We start from the raw sequence: 24,330 nt of genomic DNA on the forward strand, positions 1-24,330 counted from the left end.
ACCAATCCCAAGATTTCTTTTTTTTTTTTTCATTTTTAGAGCTATCAAATAAATTCAGAGCGGACTGAACAGCGTACTAGAATATATTTTAGATTAATTTTGCCAACTGACGCAAAGGCACGAAGCACGGGTAAAGCAACGAAGGTGTACAGCCAGCATGTCTGTACTCGTTCCACTCGAATATTTTCATTTTTATTCTTTTAAGGAAGCTATAACAGCGCGACTTTCTCTTGGAAATCTTCTACAAGAAACTGAAATATTAACGAAAAAACGCGAACAGAAACATTCCACGGAACGCGGAAGTCAAACGCTTCACTCGAATAACTTCAGGCCGTTTACAAACATTGAAACGCGGGTAGTTACGTAACACTGCCCCGGTAACATTGGCGAACAAAAACATGAATTTAAACCAATCATGCATTAAAAGAAATAAAAAGAAATGCAAACCGGCAATTGAAGCAAAGGACGCGAAAACGTGCCTGTGCCATCGTGAAGTTTTACCGCTACTTGTCACACTTCGCGGCGGCGTCGATCTAGAGCTGATCGCAACTAATGGCCAAAACGCCCCACTAGCAGTTGCGACAACCTAAAAGTGAATTTCACTAACCAAAAAAGTAAAACGGTAAATGAATCGCCGACTGTTTAAATGCGATATTTGCAAAGCTTCCCGATTGGGGAAAGTGGGTAGCCGGGCTCCACATGCAGGAAAGGAGTTATGCAAGAGGAAATGGTGAGGGTCGCGGTACGTCACCTTGTCCACGTAAAGGAAGTCCTGACGAATAAGCTGTCGATATCATCATCAACTATTCCCTTTTTCGGGCGTGTTAGCGATCATTTTCGATCAAGTTATGACCGCTCGCGCATCGGAGACGGCGAAGCCAGCTGACTGCCCAACCCTCTCGTGAACACCCTCACGACATAGATGGATAAAACAATCTAGTGTAAAAATAAATAAAAGCATAAACTTTTAAATAGACGGTTTTCTGCGCCATCTGGTTTTAGTGGTAATAGTGATAACCAACGTGGCCTGTTTTGTTTGTTTGATGTCGTAAAGGCTAGCGTAGTGTTCATAGTGCTGCAGCCTCGCAGTGCTCTTATAAAAAACACGCTGGTAGATGCTGGGGGTGTGGTCGGTGTCGTCGGTGCAAGGTGCAAGCGGTGCAAGGAATCGCTTGTGAGCGTACAGGACTCAACTAGGGGCTTTTGTTGACTGACCATTAGCGCCGCCCCAGTAGCTGCATGAAAGTAGTGCACGGCAGGATTATGCAGGTCTACCAGGCGTGTGAGCACGTTGGAGTGTTTTATTTCTGGTTTGCGCGAGTTCGAGCGAAAAGATGATTCCCGCTTCTGTCGGAACGAGTAGAAACGGTGCGATGTTTTAACTCTGTGAAATGAGCGAAAGAACCGCGAGAAATCGACCGTAGGTTGCGACGGGGAGGACGTAGTGTCGATGAGAGATGAGAGCATCTATCTAATGCTCGTGGAAACAACCCACGAATTATCTTGTGACTACTCCGCTCCAAGACAACGAACCAAGCAGCGGGTTCGGACACTGTGCCAACGGTGCCAACGTTTTAAGCGATGCCGGACTCCAGCAAAGTCGTCTCGAAGTTCGAGGGTGGAGGAGACGGCGAAAAGGCAAGAGACTGGACGGGCAACCTGAAGTTGGGTCGACCTACCGCGAACGGTAACTTGCGTGGTCCCTGACAGATTGAGAAAGGCAGGAAGGAGTTTCGGTTGCCCGCCTCCAGCGCGAGCTTCCTGCCTTCGATGACATTTCTGTGTCGTGTGCCCGAAGCGCGTAGTCAAAGCCATAACCTCCTCTATACTGACAAAGCCTGGAAGATCGCCACGAGAAGCGGCTGCCGAAATGGAAAAGGTGGAGCGGACGACAACGGGTGAAAGGAGAGCCACGTGACTTGCGCCCCGCTGCGGCGAGCTGCCGAAACACACTTCTCCCGAGCGAACAAGTGCGTTTCGGGTCATCGCCGCTGCAAAAGCTGTGCGCTGACGTCCAGGTTCCTAGAGAAATGGCTCTTTGATGCTCTGTGCTACCAGTGCTACCAGATCCTCGCGCTCCAAATCTGCGACCAGGCACTCAATGGCTCTGTCGTCGAACTGCCAGGCTTTGTGAGTATAAAGGAGGCTATGCCAAAGCACGCACGAAGGAGGGCAGCGAGTGTGTGCTTGGAGGCCGGGTGTTCGAAGGAGGCACTCTCCCATTCCCATCCTGCCACTGGCTATAACATCATTGATTATCAAGAAGTCGCACGGCGTGTCAAACAAAATTATAGCTGCTGGAAAAAGTGACGTACTACATCTGTGTATTTTTTTATAAAAAAAAAAGAAAACAATTCATCAACTATCTCAATTTTCTTCTTTTTTTTTTTTCTTGCAGTTACTGTGACATTTTAGTGTTCATCCTATCCAGAAAGAAGGCACAAGGACCTGCCAGACCTACAGGGAACAGCTGGCATGAACTGTGCAAAGTGTGTGCAACGACAGTGGTGACGCTAGGTGGCGCAAGCCGCCGCGCATTTGAAAGGGTTCGGCCGTGTGCATTCATTCATTTACTTTTGAAGGTGTCCTGCAATCATATTTAAGCGTCTACCTTTTTTTTTGCGGTTCCACGTCTCTTGGAGTTCGGGCAAGCCAGCGGGCATGGAGAGAGTAACTAAATATCAGTGCGTCATATTTTAACCAGACGACGCAGGAACCTCCTTCACTGACGGGGGCGACCCGCGGTACTGAAAGCGCGCGATATGTGACGTCTTTGGTCCTGGGCTTACTACTGGTCAGAGCTGCTAAAAGCTTTTTTTTGGTCGAAATACAAAATATAAGTGGTGCGAACCGTTTCCGTTTTTTATTAAAGTAGTTTTTCAGTATTTCAAATCAAAAAAGAAACAAATACAATTTATAAAGTACAGAAACAAGAAATGACCCGTCAACATACCCGCCACCAAGCGGTGGAAAAGGCGGTGCATACTAGAAAAGAGTAGTGGGATCAAGCGCCGACACGGAAAGGTCCCGGATGTACGCTGTGGCGCTGTGCTCGTATGGATTAGAGGATCTGACCGGCTCCAAGCGTTCTTAAGGCCTTCGGCGAGTAGCTTTGTCGTGCGGTTTGGCCGTTTTGTGGTATGGCAGTGCGAAGCGGCTCCCATTCTGAACTGATCTTTCCCTTTTGTTTGCTGTCATTTGTGGCCAATGAAGTGTCATGCCGAATTAGTGCTTAATCGTGCAGCAAATGCAATAAGAGACGCTCTGGCTGCCCGCTGCATACAGCCTATCCAGAGCATGCTTTAGCGGCGCTCTCTCGCACCGTCGACACTGAGTGCGGCAGCTGTGAGCGCTTGCTCAGCTCGCTACCCCTCCTCTAGTTCACAGCCACTCAAGCAACCAAGGACGTCGTGAAGGAGGTTATTTTTTGCTTGTTCTTGTAATTTTAATTTGCCTATAACTTTTAAAATAAATGGAAATTCGAAAAAAGAAGATTTTTTTTAAGTTACTATGTTCAATGTGCTCAGGTTCGGTGAAAATTAAAAATTAGTAAACAAACTCGTAGGGCTTCTTTAAGGCACAAGCGATGCTAGGTGGCGCAAGCCGCTGCCCAATTTAGAGGTTTCGGCCGGATGCGTTCATCTATTCACTTTAAAGGTGCAGTGCAGTTTGTCTTCAATGTTGCAGTGATTGGGTCCATATCGCATGAGCGAATGCCATTTTAGCAAACAGCGGTCATTTGAGCCAGTTGACGAATCACTAGGGTGCGTGTTAACACTGCCTTTGCAGCAACAGTTTGCGGTGGCTCATTACAAAAATGTTAAACCACCTTACCCTCCCATAAATGCCGCTTCGCGGCGGCTGACCATTTGCTAAAGTGTCTTTCGATGCAAAATAAAAAGTTGACATTCGCTAAAACGTTGTTCGACCAAGTGAGTGCCACCCGCAGTAGCTTCGTGCTCCACTAATGTGCACCGTACTGATTTTGGTGCAAATGAAGATGCTAGGGGTCAGTTCACTGAAGGCGTGACCATGGTCGCGACGCTTAGAGATCTAGGTGTGCACCGACTTTAAAAAGTGTTTCTAGCTAGGCGCAAGGCATTGAGCGATGGTGTCGAGTGCAAGAGAGAGCTTAGCACAGGCATGATTTGATGAAAGGATGTTTCAACACAAAACTGTGACCGTACGACGCATGAGAACAGATCGTGGTTCGGCTATGGCCTTGTCCGCTAAGTGCAAAACTGGTGGGATGATCCCACGATGACCCCAATGACATACCTCTCAACACCGTGGTCGAGTGGATTACAAAGCATTGAGTTTATCGCAGGACAGCAATGACAGGATTGGGGCCTATCAGAGAAGAGATCCAGCAACTGCACCCCAAGCAGTTAACTCTAGAACTATGCCCATGGGTACAGCCAGAATGACTGAGCGCTCTGCTGACGTCGCCAAACGGTGTGTCGGGGTTCAACCAGCGCTCGTGTCCTCCCGTCGGAGGAGGAGGTGCAATTTTGTAGCCACTCTAGCCTGCGCAAACAATACAGCATTGCACCGTGCACGCGTCCAGCACCTACTCGGCACAACGGTCGAAGTCGGTCATGCTTGCATCCTCTCGCAACCAGTGGCGGATGCAGGAATTTCCTGAGGGGAAGGTCAGCTGTTGGTCAGCGTACCATATGTTTAGGAACCCCCTCCCCCTCTCCCTTGTTTCACGCCCTAAATTTTACACATGCAGAAATCAAGAGGGGGGTCAGGACATCCGGACCCCCTCTCTAAATCCGCCCCTGCTCGCAACTGCTTTCAAGGGGCCCTCCAACGATCTTGGAACTAGTTTGAAATTTGTGCCGAAACAGACCTCATTGAACGGAGAAGCATAAAAGAAAAATGGTTTTCCAGAAATTTGAGTTCTTTTGGGAGTTATAAGCAAATTAAAGTTACAATAAGAAGCAAAACATTTTGCTCCTTGACACGGTGGTAAAAATTCAATGATTGGAGGGCTTGAGCGAAGCGGCTGGCCAATTGGCTGCGAGTTTGGCTCGTAGCTGCCCTGAGGAGGATGTGCACACATTGTCGTTTATCGCTGAAGCCACTTGCATTGTTGTAGACCTCGGCTCTTTATACTTTGGCGTAGGCGAACCCAACGTGCGCAGGTGTAGTGCGATGTTTGTAGTCTACTTCACTGCGCCCCACCATAGAGCCCAGCATAGTGGTGGTGTGACCAAAGCAGCGATTCGAAGCAGGAAGTCGCACTGCGATAGGTTAAAAAAAAAAGAAACGTGAATGCTGGAGATAATGAGTGCAAATAGGCATTTATTTTCTACCGAACATGCACTAATATCCACGGGTAAAAAGCAAGAAAGGTCACAATGTCGCGTCCGTCCAAGCATTCACTGGCCGGCCTTGACAAATTTGATGCACTTGCGTTTCGCAGCAGCATTCATTTGCGTATTACATTGAAGGGGGTGGACGATCCCTTAATTATTTTGTTTACGCATTCGAAATAGTAGTGCACTCTGAATAAATGTTTCGGGCTTCAACTTCATTTTCATAGCACACCACTTCTACACTATGCATTTGCCGTTGCGAACAGGAATGGCTGCTGGTGCGATACGACTAGCGCATGATCATACCTAGCTCGTATGCGAGGTCGTCCTGAATTACAATTAACTTTACCTTCGATTCGTCATCGACCTTCAAGCTTTGGCTGGCAGCCCGTGAAAGCGCGTCGGCTCGTTCAACTTGCGAAGCTTCTCGGGGTAGCGCATAGAGCCGTCCGTGTACAGACTCGCCCGATCGAGCGCACAGACTTGCTTGCAAACAGAAAAACATGGGAACACAAAACTGAACAGCGCATGATGCCTTGCGGAGGATTCAAATCGCAGAAATGAGTCTCGCGCACGCTTTGACTAGCCCGATATCCCAATTCACAAGTGGACACCCGCCGGACCTCGGTGAGGGTTAGTGCGGCAGCGCTAGTGTTCTTGCGCGCTGACTAGTTCCGCTGCTGGGAGGTGGGCTTGTCATGTGTTATTTTCTCCCTGGTTCCTGCACATTTGAAGCATTTTTTTTTCAATTTTCCATCTTTCTCGCTCAACAAAAAAAAAATTATTTTTTGAAAATATAGTTATGGTTTACAGAGTGATACACAATATTTAGCCTGCGTAAAAAAATTCAGATGTCTCTCGTCGACACTGACATTCACAATATGGCTGCTAGCGACGTCACCACATGGCACTTTTGCAACAGACTATGCTGCCAACAAACGTTGTGCTGTTTTTGCCCGATCAAATTAAAATATGATGCGATAATATTTTGTGGCTACTGCTTGTACCTCGAGTAGCCCGAACCACTAATGAGGTAATAACAAATAGGGCAGAAGCTCAAATGTTATTAGAGGGCCCCTTTCGGGATAGGGATCCGACCCGTCGCGTCCTGCCAACATCGCTCCATCTGTTGTGAACTCTTTCCGTTACACTGCGCCCCGCGCTCTATCGAGGAAGATGACGCAAATAGTTGTCTGCAGGCCTTGTGGTGGGTAGACACCGGGCTCCTGGGAAAACAAGCTGCAAAGAGCGCCCTCCGTAGCTCGATCTCACTAATACCCGCGAACAACTTTCTGGGCCCTGCAGTCGAAGCTAGGGCGCTCTTCACTTCCGAATAGCCCCGTAAAGTTATATACAAGTATAGAGATTGAGTACAGGCATTGTCTTGCCACCAGCTTGTTCAAGCTGGGTCATACGACCCTAGGAGCGATGGAACTGTATAACAGCTGTGTCTCTTCCTCGTTGCAGAACCTTTGAGGGACCCTTCAGACGGACGGTCGAGCAGGAAAGGCTCGGCTCTTACGAAACGACGACGAACGGTGCATCGACGACCCGAAGGAAGCACTTGCACGAGAATTCCTGCAACCCACAGAGTACCAGACACATAGAAAGACTAAAGCGGGGTGGCGGTTCCCATAATGGAGCTTTTGCCGAGGTACTTGAGCACCGTGGAGGATGCTGGGAGCGTAACTAGCACGTGCTGGCAGCTGCCAGCACATGCAGTGTGTGCGGCCATGCTCAGCACGCTCCTTGGTGCTCAAGTAAAGGCTGACTCGCACATTTGTGTTTGAGTGTGCTCGACTTTCATTGCAACCACTTGTAACTGCTTACGACGGTGGAAGACACTTATGTCACCTTGTGGGTGGCCCTGGAACACTTCCGGTCGGTACAATTGGACGGAAGCTGTTTTGGTATTTGCGACATCTATGCACTATGTATGAGAAACGATCACTTAAAACATTGTCAATATTATTTCAAGCCCATGGTGAAAAGGTATTACTGCATAAAAAGATATATGCATGTTGCAAGTGTTCCAAAACTTCCCGATGGACGACGCCAATGTGTTCTCGTCGTAAGCAGTTGAAAAGCAAGTTTGCAATGCAGTTGGCAAAAGCAAACGTGCGAACCAGCCTTCATTTTGCGGAAGGTCTAATGGCGCATCCATGCACAATCAATTTAATAAGAACTGGGATGCAAGAAAAAAAAAACATCTGGTCCAGCGTAATCTTAATACGCTTTAGTCTTACTTGGTGAAGTGGGTGACAGCCATTGTTGTTTTTGATCATGTTGGTTGTTATGAAAGTTTCTGTTGAGTGGTATTATAATCTCTTGTTACCGCATACCTCCTTGGCTTTTTTTATTCTAAGCTTTCCTCGTGAACTGCTGTACTACCTCTGGCCAGACTTCGTTAGTGATGCGATTCTGAATTTGTTTTTCACATGCAAAACTTTTTTCGTGACCGTGCGATAATATGCTTTATTGATTGTTTTGATTCCTTGGTATTTTTTTTTTAGCTACTGTGCAATGTCGAGGGTGGTCTGGCCTAATCGGGCAAAATCTGTTCACCTTTTGCTCACCACCCGTGGCTGAAGGATTTCAGATTTAATTATTATGGTCACTGACAGGGTGAGAATGGCAGGGAGGAGCTGCGTGAATTATTTTATATTCTGAAAGTTCTAAGTTTCTGTGCCTCCAGTTCCAGCTTCCTGCCTTCGAGGACGCTTTCTCTCGAGCGTCCATGGGCAGCCAAAGCACGGCGGAAGGTGTGCTGGAGGCCAGGCGTATGGAGGATGCACCACGCCATTCTCACTCTCTTAGTGACTATGGCATTTATTATTTTCCGGGCATGTTGAATGTCATCTTAGAGATTGGCAGCTGGCGACAGGACGTGTAGTCGCTGGCCGGCATCCTTTAGGGCAGCTCTTTGCAGTCGTTGACCAAGTGGACCCCGTTCATTGTTTGCGAGACAGATGCTGTACATGTTTTTTGATAACTCCAAGTTGACTGGCCAATCCTTGCAAAAATATGCAAAATATTGAGGCCTCGAGAACAAAATATGTTTTTGTAATGTTTCTTTTTTTTTTTTCACTAGGGTAGTTGGTGTCACAAATGTGCGGTCTCAGCTGAGCATTAAGGCTGCTTCACACACTCGCAACTGGAGAGGCTTGAAGGCTCGTTTTAAGCCTTGTAACTGTTTACAACCGGGTGCTCTGCCGCACAGCCGGTCCTAAGCAGTCACAAGGGGCTTAAAAACAGGTTGTGGCGCAGTTGGTCCTAGTCGAACCCAAACGTGCGAACCAACATTTATGCTCCGTTTCACTCTAAGTCCGGCTGCTGCTAACGCTTCGATCCAGTGAGGCCAATCAAGCATCGCCAAAAGCAGAATGTCACGGCGCTCATCCTCTTTGGACGTCTGCCAACACCTGCTAAACCAATCCCGCACAGTAAAGCTGTTGTCATCCTGCACCTCTTTCTGTGCGTGGTTGGTTTAAAAGAGCGCAACAGACGATAAGTCGGACGCAGAAACAGCACTGTGTCCTTCTACTTCCCGTCCCTTTTGCGCTCTTCTAAACCTTTGAATCATGTTGCACCAACTGGCTCGAGCTTCATCCTTAGGCCCGCTTCAGACGGGGCAGTTTCGCCCAGCCACTTGACGTCGCATCTCCAGCAACACGGCCCGCCCGCGTTCACACGCAGCAGCCGAATTGCTACAACTTGCCATCATCATTATGAAATTTGATTTTTCGTGCACTATTTAGACGCACGGCTTAAACATGCTTTTATATCTGAATGGCGAGAATACCAACTCATCTTTCTGAAAAGGTTTACGGTGTAGACCGCATATAACGTATGTTGCGGGAGTCGCGAAAATCCGCGCTATAAGCGGTACCGCGCTATAACCAAAACATCAATTTTTCAGGCCAAAATGCATGCCATCAGACAACTTACCTTTGTAAAAGAATTTATTTTATGTTAGATGAAAAATAAAGCTTTAGTTTGAGGAAAGTTTTTATTTCACCAGACTAGTACACCTCTCTCAAGTGTGTCACAGATTTTAAAAGAAATGAGCGACTTTTGCCTGGCGCAGCCTTTTAACGGCGTCGCGGGTTGTGGACGGACGTTGCGAGCGTTCAGGATTGCTAACCCTAATCACTTTCATGAAAACGCGTGAAAATTCACATCCTTTATACGGTATGCACCAGTAATTCCTTCAACTTGAGCACAGGCATGAAATGCTCCAAATAAAAAATCCGGGCGATGTTCGAAAACACAAATGCTTAGAAAGCACCGCTGTTGTCGAAGTAAACAAACACGACGACACGGGTGTTTCTGCCGTCTTGAGAGTGCCACCACAACATCGCCGCACGAGTAGGTGGATCTTCCCTTCTAGTATGTGCTGGGTTATCATAGCGACACACAACGAAAATTCACTGTCAAGGATAGCGCTTTTACGCGGAACGATGAACTTCTACACCGTCTACGTCGACGATCAAAACCGACGCCATGTTTGCGGATAGAAGCAGCCGGCCGGCCGGCCCGCGACCGGCATGCAATGTGCGCGAACACTTCTCGACTTGCGATTGGTCTGTCGTTGCGGTTGTTTTCCAACGCAGCAGAGGGACGCATGCACGTGAACGACATGTGCATGCGTCCCTCCGTCGCTATGGCAACTGAAGCCTCTCTCTTCTCCCCGCTTCTTCGAGCAAGCTCCTTGCCCCGCGAGTGCCGCTTGCGGCTCGCACCGTTATATAGTGTCGCACAGGGAAGCGTGCTCTCTGCGTCGGTCAGTCTGTGCAGTCGCCGGGCCGTTCCGAAAACCGCACTATTACCAGTATTTCCCTTCGCGCGCCTGCATTTTAAGCGGTATGTAATTACATGGAGTTCTATGGGAGGCGAACCGGTGGTTTAAAAAAGCCGCGTTATATCCGGTCCTGCACTATAAGCGGTTACGTTGCAAGTGATCTATACTGTATTTCCAAAAACAAATTTAAACTAGAACCAAGTCTTTACCTGTCATCATCACCACCACAGGGATGTCGCGTGAAAATATTGCATCCTTAATTGACTGCTGACGCTTCAAACGTCTTCAAGTTGTTCGAGTTGCTCGGCCGCTTCGAGCCAAACCCGATCTCAGCAATTTGTGTCTATCTAGGGAAAACTAGGAAACACCCTCAGAATTGCTGGAAAAGTTGCCCCGTCTGAAGCAGGCCATAGCCATGCGATTGGTTTGGCCGGCGATGGCAGACACACCAAGACGACGAGCGCCGCTTAACTGGCTCATTGTGAATGTAGCGTCGGACTGCGGCCAGACTTCGAGTGAAGCTGAGTAATATATTATTCTTGACATCCTCCCCACCACAATAAAAGCTGAAAGGCAGGACAGTGTCTCATTGGGTTTTAGTATCCCGAATAACAACCGTGTCGCCCACCTAGTAAGGTCCTCGAACCTCCCCGCCTATCCTTTTTCCCTTTGGCACGCAGAACGGAGAGAGACGCCATGTGCCAAGGCAGCGGGGGCCTTCGCGTGCAGTGAGTGCGACAGCCTGTTCTCGTCTCGCGACTACCTGGACAAGCACCACAAGACAGTGCACCACAAGGCGGAGGGGCGGCACCAGTGCCGCCACTGCCCCTACTCCAGCGACCGCGTGGACAGCGTGGTGGCACACGAAAGGACCCACACGGGCGAGACGCCCTTCGTCTGCTCCGCGTGCGGCAAGGCCTTTGCCCAGCAGGGCCACCTGGCCAGGCACCGCCGAGTGCACTCGGGCGAGCGCCCGCACGAGTGCACCACCTGCGGCCAGCGGCTGGCGCACCTCGCAGACCTGCGGCGTCACGAGAGGACGCACACGGGCGAACGTCCGCATGTGTGCTCCGAGTGCGGTAAGGGGTTCACCCAGAAGAGCGTCCTCGTCCGCCACGTGCGGACGCACTCTGGCACTAGAGTGCACGCGTGCCACCTGTGCGGGTACAGGGGCGGCGACTCGGGCAGCGTGAGGAAGCACGTGATCGCAGTGCACTCCAAGGAGTACCCCCACGCATGCGAGCACTGCGGCAAGGGGTTTGTGTCCCCATGCGAGCTTAGGGCCCACCTGGCTAGGAAGCACGCCGGCGGAGATTGAAAGTAGGGACGTTACAAACACCCCGAGGCTCCAGTTTCGTTAAGCTTGACCTTTGAAAAACTTTAAGTAGAAGTGCGCAAATAATGAAATTTCGGCCCAAAATGAGTAGCATCCAAAATTTTGTATGTCGACTCAAATATTGAATACTAAAACATTTGCTGTACCCTGGTGCAGGTAAGAAAAGCAGGACAGGCTTCTTTCACAAAGCCCTTCGTCCTTTCCACTTAGCAGAGAAAACACCCGAGGGGGGCGAGACGAAGCTAGGAGGAATCCCCCCTCTCTGGCTTTCGCTCAGCTAAGTGGAAAGGGAGAAGGGCTTGGCAGGAGGGGCCTGTTCTGCTTCCCTTAACCTGCAATAGAGTATAAGAGCGCACGAAAAGTAAAAAGAAAACATAGACTAAGGAAAAATCCAGCTACATGTTTATTTTACAGCAGAATACACGAAAAGAAGACTGCCCTTGGATAGCACAATTGAAAAAGGCATTAAGGACTACTCTGTGGCACTGGAAAGTTTGAGATGCAGCTAAGTAATGTGGCCACCCATGTGTGGGTGGATACACAGCGTGTGGGATGAATGGACGGATACAGCTTATTTGTCGCAGTCGGGCGGCGTCTTGCGTTGTTTAGCCGCTCCACCTTGCTCAATGCTGCGGAAAGCGACATCAGAGGACGAGACTGATTAAAATGTAGATTTTTGGATTTGGTAATTGTCATATTAGAACCCCTCCCTGCTTATGCATACCTAACAGGAAGCCACGTCGGAGGAAGCAGTTGTCTTACGCGACTACTTTTTTGGGCGCCTGTAAAGAAAGAATGTGTTTGTAGTGCACAGGAGATGGCAGCATGTGATGTGAGATATTTGAATTTAAAAACAATGTGGGTGGCTTACGGTGTTTCGTGGTTTCCTCCCTAGGACTACGGGATACAAACTACTTTAAGGCCTCTCGATGCAGGCTTGAATTTGATACAGCAGAGACCTGTGCGAGCTATGTCGTCGTATGGACAGCATTTTTTTTAATAAACCTGGATTTTCCCAAGCAATAAATTCAATGTGTCAAGTTATTTTAAATATCAAATGCTAGAAATTACAAAGTGTGATTGAATTATTCAGTAAATCAGTATTTGATTCGATTCCGAAACTTTAATATTTGCATATCCCTACTTTTAAGGTAAAGTTAGACTGGTTTGACTATGCTGTCTAGGGAACGAGGGGACACAATATTTATCAGGATTATTGCTTCACATTATCATTAATGTGACACAATAGGCATGATACATATTGTGCCCGCTTCCCCGGCAGGTGACGGGCTTTGTTTGTGTAAAACTTTGTTTCCCTTCATATTGTGTCAAATTTACAACTACAATGTGATCCACTTGTAACGATATCACACATAGCAATGTATTTGCTTATAACAATCACTTTCTAGAGTTTCTAATCTAGAAACAATCAGATTCTAGTCCAGATACAACAATAATCGGTTATAATGATCGAAATTTCGGGTTTTCTCCTTCTTGTTGTAAGTGGATTGCATTGTACTGCATGGATTATTTTCTTCTCAAAAATTTAATTTTTGTGTAAACGTCAGCCAACACTGTTCAAACTTTCCACTTTTTCTAACATTGCCACGGGTTCTAAGATTTGCCGAACCAGTCAAACCTCCAGGTTTAAGAAAATTTTGTGACGTCCTTAGGGAAAGGACTAGCTTTATGTTGGATTGGATTTTAGCGACTGAAAGGGAACGAAGGTTACCGGCATGTGAGGGGGGGACGTATGTGCTCATGACGCCAAAAAGTTCCTGGAAGAAAGTGTGTCACTGGAGAGTTCGTAAATAAATTGTATTTAGCCATTGCTTCGTTTTCAATGGTGGTTCGTCCATGCGTGCATGAATAAGGCAACTAATTGTAAATCAAGCAGAATTTTCTTTTCTTTTAAAAAACGCAGAGGGGTGCCTGTGACGAGTGCCAGCTGCACTATCTCTTGATCAGGTTCAGCTACAGTAGATCAGGGGATAACCGTCAAGGTAAGTTGACTAATGAGCTAAGATCTGTTGACTTTAATTATTAGTTCGAGGTCTCATGTCACAGTTGCAGTATTGAATGCAATTCCTTTTGAAGTCTAGACGAATTTAAAGATTTAAAAAAAGAAAATGGCTCTTCTAATCAACCAATTTTAGGGCTTCTCTGCCCGATTTAAAACTTGCATGCAAAAAGAGCGCTGCAAGCCCTGTCGACAAGGACACTTGGAAGAGTGACAAGGTGGTTTCGGTCTTGTCATGGTGGGTAGTGCTTGTAGCGTTCTTTTGAAATGCAATTTTAAAATTGAGCGAGAAAAAAAAATTGATTGAATTATATTTAAAAGAAGACGTTATTTTCCTGCAAATCCTTGCAAAAAAAAGTTAACATATTTTTAACAATTATCCAACTTACCATAACGATTGTCTCCTCATCTGATGTCCGCTGAGCCTGATAGAGACATAGTAATAGAAAACTCGTCTGAACCTCCTAAAGCAACATGTGTACTCAGTGATGGTAGTTCTGCACCAAGTTGCACCAAGAACAAAAGTCTACATCCTTCGCCAGAGTGCCATGTTTGCTGACGATTTCGCCACACCGACACTGACCTTATAGCAGATCAAAATATTTTGTTATTGGTGACCCTAATATTCGGAGAAGTAAAAGGAAAGGAAAGTGGTACAAATATCTGTTTCACAGTGTCTCGACTCACGGTATAGCTTGTATCATCTTAGATCGGGGCAGAGTTGAAGGCTTGAAAATAGATATTCGCGAACATAGAGACTCTAGAAGCACAAGTTATGGGGCATTTGCTGTGCTTGATTGGTTTTGCCAATGAAAGAACACATGCAGAAAAGTGACGAATGCTATGTCGGGTTTTTTGTGCTGTTTTAATGGTCCCATTGGCTTCTCTAGCGTCGGCTGCACTATGACTTTGGTCGAAAAAAAGTGTAGAGATTGCTCGTCAACCGCGCTGGTCCTGTCTTCGTCTGAGTTTCCGGGCGATGTCGACAATGTCGAAGCTAAAAGTCGCCTCTCACTATTGCACGCGCATCGAGCTTCACCGCGTTGCACCGGTGTTCTTGGGCAATGGCTCCTAGATAACAAAGCCGCAGTGCCAATAGAGATGTCGTCATCAGCGAAGGCCAACGCTGGTCCCAGATTGGACCCAACAATTGCGTCAACGTTCGGCTCAAACTCAACACGGAGCCAAGCGCTGATGCGGCAGTCGTCTCCAGTCTGTGTCTGACGTTGGCCTTCGTTGGTGACGCAAAAATGTCAGCACTACGACCTCGTCTTCTGGACGGTGTTGCCTAGGAGCAGCGGCTGATACGGGAGGGCACTAGGCTCGGAAATTATGCTCAGTACTACTACAGGTCGATCTTCCTCGGTGTTGGTTGTTGGTGGACTGCTAATTTTAAAAAGCTGTTCCGAGTAGGGATGCCGCAAACTTCCCGAAGTTTGTGAGTTCGAAAGGTTCACGAATTTGGAACCTCGTTAAGGTTCAAATTCAAAAGGTTCGCCTTTTAGAACCCCGCTGAGGTTCGCATTCAAATAGTTTGAATATGTCAAGGTTTCTGAAAGTTAAAGTTCAAAGATTTCGATTTTTGGACAGATTTTTCGAGGCACAAGTTCGCAAAGTTTGGAAGTTTTGATTGTAAGTTTGAAGTTTTTTTCATTTCACGAACGGAGATCAAATTCTGCAATTTTACACTAATTTTTCATGAATTCTTCTAAAAAAGAAAAAAATGCAAAATGTGCTACAAATTTTACTGAAAACATGCCTATTTGTTTTATGCCGTGAATATACTCCTTCTTTACTGGGGTACTGACGGTACTACCTGTATTGCTCATTATTTTTCATAACTTGTGAAACAAGCGTTGAACTGGTTGACTGGTTCATAGAAAAGCCCCGAGGCGGTCAGGTGAAAGTACTTTCTACTTATTTGCGAACTAGTAGCAATCGGTTGAAACATCGCCTAGATGCAGTGCTGCCGTAGGACAACTAAATATACAGGACAGCGCATGCACATACAGGCAACCAGGCTTCCCAAATATGTTTAGTTGCTCTGGGCGTTTGTTTTCGGCGGGATGACCCGTGGAATGGAAAGGTCACGACGTGTTGTTATCAGCCTAACCATACCGCCGCTGCCTGGAACTTCGACAAATGGAAATATTGGCTGCTCTAAAATGCAGCCAGTTATACGAACATTAATGAAGTAAGGGCCGATTTGGGATTCGCTGTAGTGTATCGGCGTCGCGCTACGTGTGCGCCTTTTTTTTACTTCAGGAAATGGGGAGACTTGTGTTTAAAAACAACTAATGATATGAAGGACGATCCCAGCGAAGTGCCTCGGTTGAATTTCAAGCCTACACATCAGGTATCTGTTGGCTCACAGGTTACCCCGGGGAGTTGTACGCAAGAGAGGCTCTCGGAAGCCAGAAAAAAAAAAAAAGGCGCAAGGTTTAGGTTACGCCAAAGTGATCATTCAGCGCTTTACAAGTGATTTGTTTGTGGCACGATCAACTAAGTAAGACTTTAGTGCAATTTTAACACTTCACACATTTTGTTTTATTTATATTTGTTGCCTTGAACCGCTTGAACTCATGGGGGTGAGCTTGGTTTAAACGTCGTCTAACTTTTGTTCAGGAGTTCGAAGTTCATTAAGCTTCTGAAATTAAGAGGTTCAAAAGTTTGAAAATCATTGAATTTCTTAGCACGATAAGGTCAAAAATTTCGAACTTAATAGCGTGAAAAATTGAAAGTTTGAAAACGTTTGAATTTCTCAGCGGCAAAAATTCTGAAGTTCGAAAAATCATTGAATTGCTTATACAATACGTTCGATGTTTCAAAACTTTGCAAACTTTCACAGTCTTCTTAAAAGATTGGGGTTAGCCAAGTGGTACACCAAATTTTGTGAGTATCGTACTTTGGGAAAATGGCTTTTTAAAAAAGACTGAAGGGACGAATGTGCGTTCTGACGTCACCACATCCCTTGCCACAGATGTAGGCGATCTTGCGCACCGCATTCTATCGGGCCTCACATAATCTTTGCTTGGCTGTGCCCATTGCCCGTTGCTTTTTATGATTTATTTCATTTATTTTATGTAGGCAAAGGAGCGGAATTTTGTGTCATAAAATATACAGTTGATTGAAATACGTGCGCATCTCGTACAACTGCACTAGAACTTTTGTTTGTTTGCACCAATCAAGAAACATCAAGAAAGCAATGTTTGCATTCGCAACCTTTTATTTAATGTCCCGATTGTTTTGTAGTTCATCCGCTCGTTGTACACAAACCAAAAAAGAAATTGGAACTAAACAAGGAACTCGAGAAACACAGCTAAAAACAAATAGGGCGGGAGTCGTATGCAAGGCGAGACCAACCATACGAAGACACATTTGCACGGTATGGAGGCACAAAAAAAGCGTGCCAAATTTCTCAGTGTTAGGTAGTGTATGCACTTACATTTGTTACATGCAGGCAATACAAAGGGATATCCAGCTCGCCTTTGTTGTAGATTAAAAAACTTTTAGCCTTTTCCCTTTGGTGAAGAAGAAACACCAACGAAGCTATAATATGGTGGGAATGAAGTAATGGCCGGCTGCAAGTCGGCAAGCCAGAGTGGAAAGGCTGGAAAGGTTGCGCCATCTATGAGCGATGGCGGCAAGTGGACAACCGGCCAACACAACACTCTGGACAGCTACCGCCATCTTTGAGCGGCGGCGGCAGCCAGAGTTTTGTGTCGACAGTTTTTTGTGGGGGATGCGATCCTGGGGAAACTAGCCCTTAACAGCTCCGCTGTAAAAGTTTATGTGAGACGCGTGCCAAAATGACGTCCGAGCTGAATATCATCGCCGAACATGTCAGACCCGAAAGGATCAGCCATCAACCCAGTCCCTCACACATGCTGAAGATATTTTTGCCGTTTCCACTGCCAACTAGGACCGAAACTTCTTAAGCACGCAGCATGTGACTTAGTCAACACGTCAACACAGCAGTGCTGACAACACCATCAGAAACTATGTAAATGGAACGAGACCATGAAACTGCTCCCACTGCAACGTCAGTGGGAAACCACAAGCAGAGAGAGAAACACCAAGGAGGAGGACTAATACCCGTGCCACACGGGCAACTCGACTGCCATTTACAACGAATGACATTTGAGCGGACGGCCAATCAGCGCGTGACACACTGGACGTGGCGCATTCCACGTGCGACAGATTGCGAGCTGATCCGCCGATAACACAAATGTCATTCGTTGTAAATGGCATTCGAGTTGCCCGTGTGGCACGGGTATAAGACAAAAGGGGGTTCATAGGCGGTCACGTTATCCTTGTTGTCACGGGACTGCGCCCCGATGACGTGCAAAAAAGGCGTCCCGCGTGACGGCTGACTGCGGGTCGACAAACCCTCAATGGGGTCCTTGTTCACTACTTTCGGCATCGGAAAGACTTGACCTGGAATGTTTGTTAGCGAACTGGGCGAGGCTGTCTAGGTCAGGTCATTCTGGCCTCCATCTTACACTTGGGGTAAGAGTAAACTCAAATCTTCCAAGAAAATATGGTAAGGGTGCAGGCAAGCTGATGGATATTAACCACATTGAATGGAGCTCCGTGGACCCGGAGCACTTCAGACATCTGACGTCGTCGGGAATTTTGTAATACGCAAAGAAATAATAATTGAGGCATCCCGGAACGGAGCCAGCAGGAGGATCCAGGACATCTGCAGTGCGTGTGACAGGCTTTGGACACTTCTCCTGGGAGACAATTCCAGGCACCACTGTGAGTACCACCAATGGAGCAGCATCAAAAGAACTCTGTTTGACCGGCTGCGGAACGTGAAGCAAAGGCATGTCGTGGACAGTATCAAAGCCTCATGGTAATTGGCGTCAGAAGTCGTGGTTTTGAACTGATGAATAGTGTGAGCCCCGGCAGGCTGTTGTCAATCTCTGTGGCAAAGTGTTATCACTTAGGACGGAAGAAGTTTTAGTTAAGGGACCGAAGTGTTGTTTGAATTTGAAGCCCTCGGGGATTGTGGTGTTGTCTTGCATCCATACTGTAGCCAGAATCGTTAATCCAGAAGAAGAGGTCGCTTTCGTAAATCATGCAATCAGTAGGATGGAGAAAGTAATAAATGAGACATACCCAAAGGACAAAAGAAATTTAAGAGAAGTCAATGCGGTTAAGAGGGAGTCGCAAACGAAGACCTTAAAGTTGTTAGAAACGTGAGTCTGGACGGTTTGCAGTTTTACCTATGGCAGTATTGAAGAAAAGGAAAAAAAAAACAGCAATGGAATCTGTTTTCGGAATGGGTAGGGAACATTGGGAAGTTGAAAAGAAACATTTGTGCAGTACTGAATGGGGAAGAATTGAAGGATATTGCAAAATCGCAAGTGCCATGAGTTCAACATTAAGCATCAAATTTTTTCTGAAAGACCGTAAACCTGAAATGCCTTTCCGTACAGTCATTAATGAGAGTGGAACATGGCAGAGAGAGGTTTTAAAGTTTCTACAATGAGGGTTGAGTTATGCATGCTTAGAGAAGTCGCTATCCTTTAGAAATTACAATGAATTGATTCACATTTTGGAGACTGATCATGGGAGGCATTGTTTGGTGTATTGTTAGGCATTAAGGACTTGTACTATTTTCTGATAAAGATTCTGTTGATGCAGGAAGTGAGGGAGGCATTGGAGATGAATCACGTTAAGTTTCAATCGAGCTCGGGTATATCGGTAGAAAGTTCCTTAACAATCCTGGAGTTTCACTGGAAGTCAACGGTAGTGGAGTACGAAGGAAGGAAGTATATGCAAGAAGAAGGTCTTCGTGTCATCAGTCGCACCGATCGTAGCCGAAATTTACCTAAACTCTTTATAGCGAGTTCGTTTTACACGCACTGGCACCGTTTGAGTTCTCTCCCAGAATGCATCGCACTCGCAGTGTGTTGCATGGAGAACTGGACTCAAACGAAACCGCCAAATGCACCGAGTGCAGAAGACTGATGCTGCCGCCATCTATGTTGTAGAAAACGTACCGACTTCAAACCGAAACTTGCGCCTTTCTGTTCGGAGTGATGGGTGGAAATGCGGGAGTGCAGTCCCTACCAACGTTTATCTTCAAACGTTAAACGCTGTAACCTGTAGCTTATAGTTGCGATGACTTCAAGGAACTCGGCTGTCATAGAGATAGTTGCAGACGGCGTAAATTTCAGCACCCAGCAGTCTACAAAGCAGCTGGTTGCAATCTTTCAATTCTTGTAACCGTTTACACTGAAGAAAACTGATGATGCTGTCCGAGCGGAAGCTTGATCCGTTTGAGCATAGTATTATGCGTGAACCACTGAAAGGGTACGGCTTAAAACGTCTGTTGGAATATCCAGCAAAACTTTTTGTGGGACTTTCGATTTCGATTGTCATTACAAGTGGATCAGATATTAGCCTTGGTGAGGACGTCGAGAATGAGAGCTTTCTCAAACAAAATACAAAGGCGCAAGTTAGCTGACGTAGGTAAATGTTAAACATGATGATGTTGCCCAAGCCTCGGGTAAAGTTACTAGGTTTAGCTTTCTCTAATGCTTATTTGGCAGTCAGAGGTTTCTGCTGAGGGAGTTTTGTCGACAAATGTTCAATTTTTCACCCACACGCGGATGTTGATAAACATCTCGGGGGCCGCTGGTGCGTTTGTTCTGAACTTTTCTTGACACGCTCTATAGTTCAGCGTCTGAACGGCAACAGAGCGACTTAAAACCTGCAAATAAAGCACGGTTTGTCAATTGCTTCCTTCATGAAATAGAATACGCTCACAATTCAAGCTCGCGTTTGATTCCGTTGCCCGCGGGACGCGATTTCTATCAGAAAATCTACTTTTTTTCCTTTCGGTTCCGCGGCACATCGTAGCAGACGAACCCTGGTCGTCTGCTATCTGCTCCCGCTCCTCGCCGGCCTCACCAGAGCAAGGCATGATGGGATTGCATTTTGGCGCACTCCCAATTTTCTCGGTGCAGCGAGTGCATGCACGCATGGGGTGTCGGCGCTGAAACGAACTCAAAGAGTGCAACTACTCGTGGAGTGCCTGCCGAAACAAGCTCACTTTAAGCCACGAGTAGGCAGGCGTGGACATGAGTGCCGTGAAATGGACTCGCTGTTAGATTGTGCAGTGCACAACAATCTACAGGAGCTGTCCTCGGGTATGGCAATAGTGGGAAGATATATAGATGACATCCTGGTGTGCACGTTTATGGAAGGTCTGTCAGAAAGCATAGAAAATGTGATAAGGTAATGGCTCTAGAATTAAAGTTTACAGTTGAAAAAACTGAAGGAAGATGTTGTACAGTTTCTAGATTTACGTAGTCACATAAATCAGGGGAGATGTTGGGAATATGGAAAAGGAAATTCGAAACCGGTTTTGCCAGGATATGGAAAAGGAAATTCGAAACCAGTTTTGCCAAGAATGGGTTGTTATTCGAAGACTGTAAAGGCTTGGATTGTAAAGTCATTGGCCAGGAATGCATTAGAAAGGTTGTGTGCCCATCATATTCACTGAATCGGTAGAGAGGCAGTGGAAAAGGTTGATTAGTGTAGGATATGATGACAGTTTTATCAAACGGCAATTTGAATTGTTTATCAAAGGGAGGAGAGAAATGGAACAGAAATAAAAAAAAGATTTGCTGTAATCCAATATGTTCATGATATTTTTTACAACTTGAAGGCATGTGCAAGAAAGTTCGGAGTGGACATGGTCTTTAGTTCAGATTTTAGGTTAAGCAAATTAATGCCGTTTCAAACAGGTGTGAGTGAGTATAAAAGGGCCATCGGGAAAATTCGGTATGTTTTGAGAATGGTGTTGTGTGCATGAAATATACCATTGGAGTATGTGTTTACTACATAAGACAGATGTCACACTGCATCAATGACAAATTAAACGAACATAAAAGAAATGTGAAGAAAAATGCACAAAACTCGGAAAATGGAAAACATATCCATGAATGTAACAACTGCACGGCGCTCTGGACGGAAACTGAAATCGTACAAAAAGAGGGGAATGGCGTAAAACTTGTAGTAAGGGAGACTGTGTGGATAAAATATCTACAAGTCAGGCTTCGCTACAGTTCAAAAGCAATTAAAAACACTTAAAAAAAAAAACTGTATTTTTTTTTTAGTGTGAAATGGGAATTTTTTATTGAAATTGTCCAAAATAAAGCACCTTTTTTTTCTGCTTTTTGGTTCTGTGTGTGTGTTGGCTTGAAGGCCATTTTGGTGTTTTTGGGGGGTAGTGAATGGAAAGGGCCCCTTTTGAATCGAAAGTGGTGACTGTAATGAAGTAATGTGTTCAATGAAAGGGGAGAGAGATTGTATTGTTCAAGTTTGAAGGAGGATGGATGTTGCCTTATCACGTCAACCTGTAAGGTTGTCGGCATTCTTACATTCTGTGCTGTTGACTGGCGCTTGAACTTTTCGTCCTTTTGTGCTCGTGGTGATGACCTTGAGATTGAGACTGTATAAGGAGGTAGACTAAATAAACGAGTTAGCTGAGTTTGAGACGTCCTGCCTCTTTTCTGTAGCTTCTATGCTTTGATGTATACTTCTCTGCCCTAGTCTCAGCCAGGTTCATTCAACGTGGTTTGAATCTTCTAGAGGAATGGGGAAGCACTCCTTTATGCCCGTACGCTTGGGGTCTTATTAAAACTGATAATCGAATAGAATTTTTTTTCAGTTCGATGAATACAAGGCATACAAAACATGCCCATATTGCCTTGGAAAAAAAAGAAGTTAGGGTCCTCAGGCCGCATGTTAGAGCTCTTTCATTACAATGCCGTGCATTGTAATCAGAAAGTGCAAATCACTTTCTGGTCACAATCGGAACCGCAAAATCGGAAGGAGGCGCCCGACGTTGCCTTGATCATGTTCTAAACCTCCATGGTATCGGCCATCGCCTTTACACGGTGCCACGGCTCTCCTGAGCCAATAAAGATTATTATTATTATTAAACAGATGCTTTTCTCGCTGTATTTTTAGCAGACCTGCACGTGTCCATTGATTTTCGTCAAACAACATCCCGTACCGCACGCAAATACAATTCATTTTTACAATCCTAGTTAGTTCTCTTAAGCCTGCCACATTCCGAATAAATAGAAAATCATAATCGTATAATTGTGCAAACGATTCAAGTTCTTGCAGACAACATACCTACCCCTAGTCATTCCGTGTGCTTCCATCGTGCGTTCGTCGCAATCTCCTTGATTCGTCATCAAGCATTTCGAGACGTCTCAAGTGGGCGGCGGAGAATGGCTCACCGGAGATAGGCTTACCGGAGAAAAGCTCACCGGAAAACCGGCAGATGCGGAGAAAAGCTCACCGGCCTTTCAGCGGATGCGGAGAAAAGCTCACCAATTTTTTTAACTTAGCGTTAAAGGGGGATCCGCTGCAGGTCCCCCTTTAAACGTGGCGATCCAACACAATTCGCATTTGTCACTTTGTTAAAAATATGTTTTTATACATATTTTTTATAATATTCTTGAAGTACACTGGGCATATTTACTATTTCCTCAGAAATTAGTAGTTACCTATTTTGTATATTAATGAAGCTGCAACTATAAAATCAGGACATGGTACACCGGTAAAAAAGGCAACAATTAATCTATATTGACAACTGACAGTGCGCCGTCGGTAGATCTGTTAAATAAAAAGGTTCTTTGCGAGCTAATATGAATAGCGGTGTGTGAACCGCTTCAGCTCCAAATATTGTGTAGTGCCTAATAGATAAGTAGGTGTTTGTTGATGTAATCAGTGTTGGCTACACTGTTTTCTTTCTGTTAATTTCACTAACAAAACTTTAGTTGCAAGAACAGCTTCGTCCTGTCGTGTTTGTTGTCTTCACTCTGTCTTCGTCGTTTGAGTGGTTTTCATCATGTATAATGTTTACCAAATCGCCCTATTCGCTGCCTTGCAGAAGACTACTACTTATATAGATCACGAGTAACAATGGTGCCTGTGTGCAGCTCTGAAGGATCGTAGAAGGGCACTATCACACAAAGGCAACATGTCGAAACACCAGCACGAACGGCTAGAAAACGTGCATGTCTTTGGAAGAAAGAAACCTCGATATCCTACTGACTGTTTTATCTTGTTTTCAAAGGTTAACAAAAGCTCGATCCAAAGAGAATTCCAGGCACCGCGTTGTTGCGCATGCACTTTCGGATTTTCGGCATTTACGGTTGATTTTTAGGTTTTAGGCAGACATTATTAAGTTTTCAAACTTTTTCCTGTTCGTTCATAAAGTTTTCAGTTAGGCTTTCGTTGCCTACAGAGTTAGCTACAAAAAACACGCCCACAATTATTAATTTATTTTTTACAAAGTTGACGAATTTTAATGAGAATAAACCTCCATATAAAAAAAAAAAAAAGAAAAAAAATTGGTGTGCTTTTCTCCGCATACGCTCAATGGCCGGTGAGCTTTTCTCCGTATCCGCCGGTTTTGCAGTGAGCTTTTTTCCGGTGAGCTCATCTCCAAGATGTCCAAGATTCATCTCGAGTACCGGAAGTACCGGATTCTCGATCAACTTCTGCCATGGACTGGTGAGTGCAAAATCGAGGCTTCATTTATCTATTATTTTAGACGTTTAAATTCCACGTCCGATCTTTTATTGGTCGTTTTTTTTCGGAGCGAAATGCAGTTCCATCATAGTTCCTTGTATTCGTCCATAACAACGCACCTAGCAACGGTTTGTTTGGAGCGGTGGTTAATTGATTGATCATTAGCGCCACCAAAGTAGCTGCATGAAAGAAAGTAGTGAGCGGCTGTGAGCGGCAGGAGTATGGCAGGCCTTGTGCAAAATGAGGGAGCGTAGTGTGCGGGCATGTGTTCTGTCTGGTG

At 45.8% G+C, this 24,330-nt stretch overlaps 2 protein-coding genes across 2 annotated transcripts in view; one reads left to right on the plus strand and one right to left on the minus strand.

Moving 5' to 3' along the window:
* Window positions 1-924, minus strand: part of LOC120836072 (organic solute transporter subunit alpha-like) — a 33,151-nt gene extending 32,227 nt beyond the window's left edge. The window contains exon 1 of the mRNA XM_040207366.2: window positions 752-924. The gene's annotated coding sequence lies outside the window, so the exon portion shown is untranslated. The remainder of the gene's footprint in view (window positions 1-751) is intronic.
* Window positions 925-1,487: 563 nt separating this feature from the next.
* Window positions 1,488-12,482, plus strand: LOC8033354 (gastrula zinc finger protein XlCGF17.1-like; the record flags this gene model as incomplete). Its single annotated transcript, XM_040207367.3, has 3 exons — window positions 1,488-1,687; window positions 6,792-6,916; window positions 10,806-12,482. Coding segments are annotated over 3 exons (963 nt in total), but the record flags the coding sequence as incomplete, so codon positions are not given.
* Between the last annotated feature and the right edge of the window lie 11,848 nt (window positions 12,483-24,330).

This window comes from Ixodes scapularis, unplaced genomic scaffold (genome assembly GCF_016920785.2).
Source record: "Ixodes scapularis isolate PalLabHiFi unplaced genomic scaffold, ASM1692078v2 PGA_scaffold6__148_contigs__length_123643588, whole genome shotgun sequence".
NCBI lineage: Eukaryota > Metazoa > Arthropoda > Arachnida > Ixodida > Ixodidae > Ixodes > Ixodes scapularis.